Source organism: Acanthisitta chloris, unplaced genomic scaffold (genome assembly GCF_000695815.1).
Source record: "Acanthisitta chloris isolate BGI_N310 unplaced genomic scaffold, ASM69581v1 scaffold6537, whole genome shotgun sequence".
Taxonomy (NCBI): domain Eukaryota; kingdom Metazoa; phylum Chordata; class Aves; order Passeriformes; family Acanthisittidae; genus Acanthisitta; species Acanthisitta chloris.
Genome location: NW_008681957.1, coordinates 1 through 1,979, shown reverse-complemented (window position 1 = coordinate 1,979; position 1,979 = coordinate 1). Strand labels below are relative to the sequence as shown.

Sequence of the window (1,979 nt, the reverse complement as noted above, 5' to 3'; positions counted from 1 at the left end):
GGTGTTGTTTCTAGGGGAGACTGGAACTCCATAAGTGGAAAGATTCAATTCTGTAGCAGAAATCTGGTTAACAACAGGTGATAAAAACCTGAAAGTTTGTCAAGATGTTTTCCTGACATTATCTACTGGCCTAACAAAATATTTTTCTTTGCTCTAAAAACTTTGCCTTTTGTTAAGGCACAACACCTCCTCTGCGTGTATGCAAGGTAATCTCAACTCATATTTCTTTAAACAAGTGCTATGGCTGAAATTAAGTGTAATTACTAATTGTATTAAAACACATGAAGTAGTTCCTTCTTAAGGGAGACACCCACTGGTCTTCAAGGAGAAATAGTACCAACTACAAAAGCACAAGCTAGGTAACTGCCAGGATGATAAGGCCCTTTAAACCCAGGCTTTTCTTTTTAAACCTAAACTTACATCATAATTTAATCCAAGCATTCAAATATGAAGTGGTACTTGAAAGGAAAAATAAACAACTAAGCTGACAGACATCACCAGCTAAGCACCTGGAACCAAAGTTTGCTGAAATCTAAGCGACCTTTTGATAGGTGAAGTGTACTCTGGCTGTGCAGGGACGCTGTAGTCATCCCTGTGAATAATTCATCTGCACTTACCATACTGTATCCTGGTCCTCACAGCAGCTACTGGCACATTGTATATTCTTTCAAGGTAATTCCTGATATCCACTTTTGTCATTCTAGGCAATGCATGAACATTTTGGGGAAAGAAAGAAAAAAGTGTAAATATGCAAATAAAATAAGTCAAAGGCATTAAATATCAGATTATTTATAGACTGGTTGATCCTCTAGAATAAATACATCTTCTTCTTTTAACCAAGGTAGCTTTACTGCACAAAAGTATAAACTCAGCATAGACCAACCACACACTGCTACAGTGGTTCATTATCCATAAACTGTAACAACTGACACATACTTTATCCCCTGTAGCCTCAACAGTCAAAAAGCCAAATATATTCTGTGTACAGCAAGCCTTCTCACTACCTGAGGTGAGAACCCTTTCTTCATCTTCTGAGTCATAGCTGCTGACCTTACCTGAACATGCTGCAGGCTTGTGGGATCTAGTGTGTGCAATCATAGAATCATAGAATTTTAGGGTTGGAATGGACACTACAGATCATCTAGTCAGTCCCAACCCTCTGCCATGGGCAGGGACAGCTCCCCAGTAGACCAGGGTGCTCAAGGTTTTATCCAGCCTGGCTTTGAACAGTGCCAGCCTTGGGGCATCTAGTACCTCTCTGGGCAACCTGTGCCAGTGTCTCACCTCTCTCACAGTAAACAACTTTTTCTTAATATCTAACCTAAATTTCCCCTCTTTTAATTTGTACACATTGCCCCTTGTCCTATCACTGCAGCTCCTAAGAGAGTCCCTCTCCAGCTTCCCTGTAGGCCCCTTGAGACACTGGAAGGTGCTGTGAGGTCTCCACAACCTTCTCCAGGCCAAACATCCCCAACTTCCTCAGCCTGGCCTCATAGGGAAAGTGCTCCAAACCTTTTATTAATTTCGTGGCCCTCCCTAGACTGGCTCCAACAGCTCCATATCCTTCTTATGTTGGGGGTCAGACTGGTCAGGTGGAAAAAGTCCTGACAAACACCTGAACATCACCTCGTTTCGTCTAGATCACCTTCAGAAGCACTTCCTTCTTCCAAAGCCCATCCAAAGGAAGGCTGCGCCCCGCTTACACTCGGGAAGAGGAGTCCTGCAAGGCTCGTCATTAAATTAGCGCCCTCGCTGCCCTCAGAAAGGAGCATGCAGAAACCACAGCGCGCTCGGCTCACACGGCAGACAGCAACGCTGCCCCTGGCGGCTCCCCCGCCGCCCCCCGCGCCCGCACTCACTCCATGGAGACGCGGAACTGCACGGTGTCCTCGGGCTGCGGCACGCCCGGCCGCACGGCCAGCATGAAGAAGTTGGGGCGGAAGATGCGCAGCTGCGGCCCGCCCAGCTGGAACAGCGGG

At 46.0% G+C, this 1,979-nt stretch overlaps 1 protein-coding gene across 1 annotated transcript; it reads right to left on the bottom strand.

Moving 5' to 3' along the window:
* Positions 1-617: 617 nt before the first annotated feature.
* LOC103805635 (39S ribosomal protein L23, mitochondrial-like) lies at positions 618-1,972 on the bottom strand (the record flags this gene model as incomplete). Its single annotated transcript, XM_009078290.1, has 2 exons — positions 618-700; positions 1,860-1,972. Coding segments are annotated over 2 exons (196 nt in total), but the record flags the coding sequence as incomplete, so codon positions are not given.
* Between the last annotated feature and the right edge of the window lie 7 nt (positions 1,973-1,979).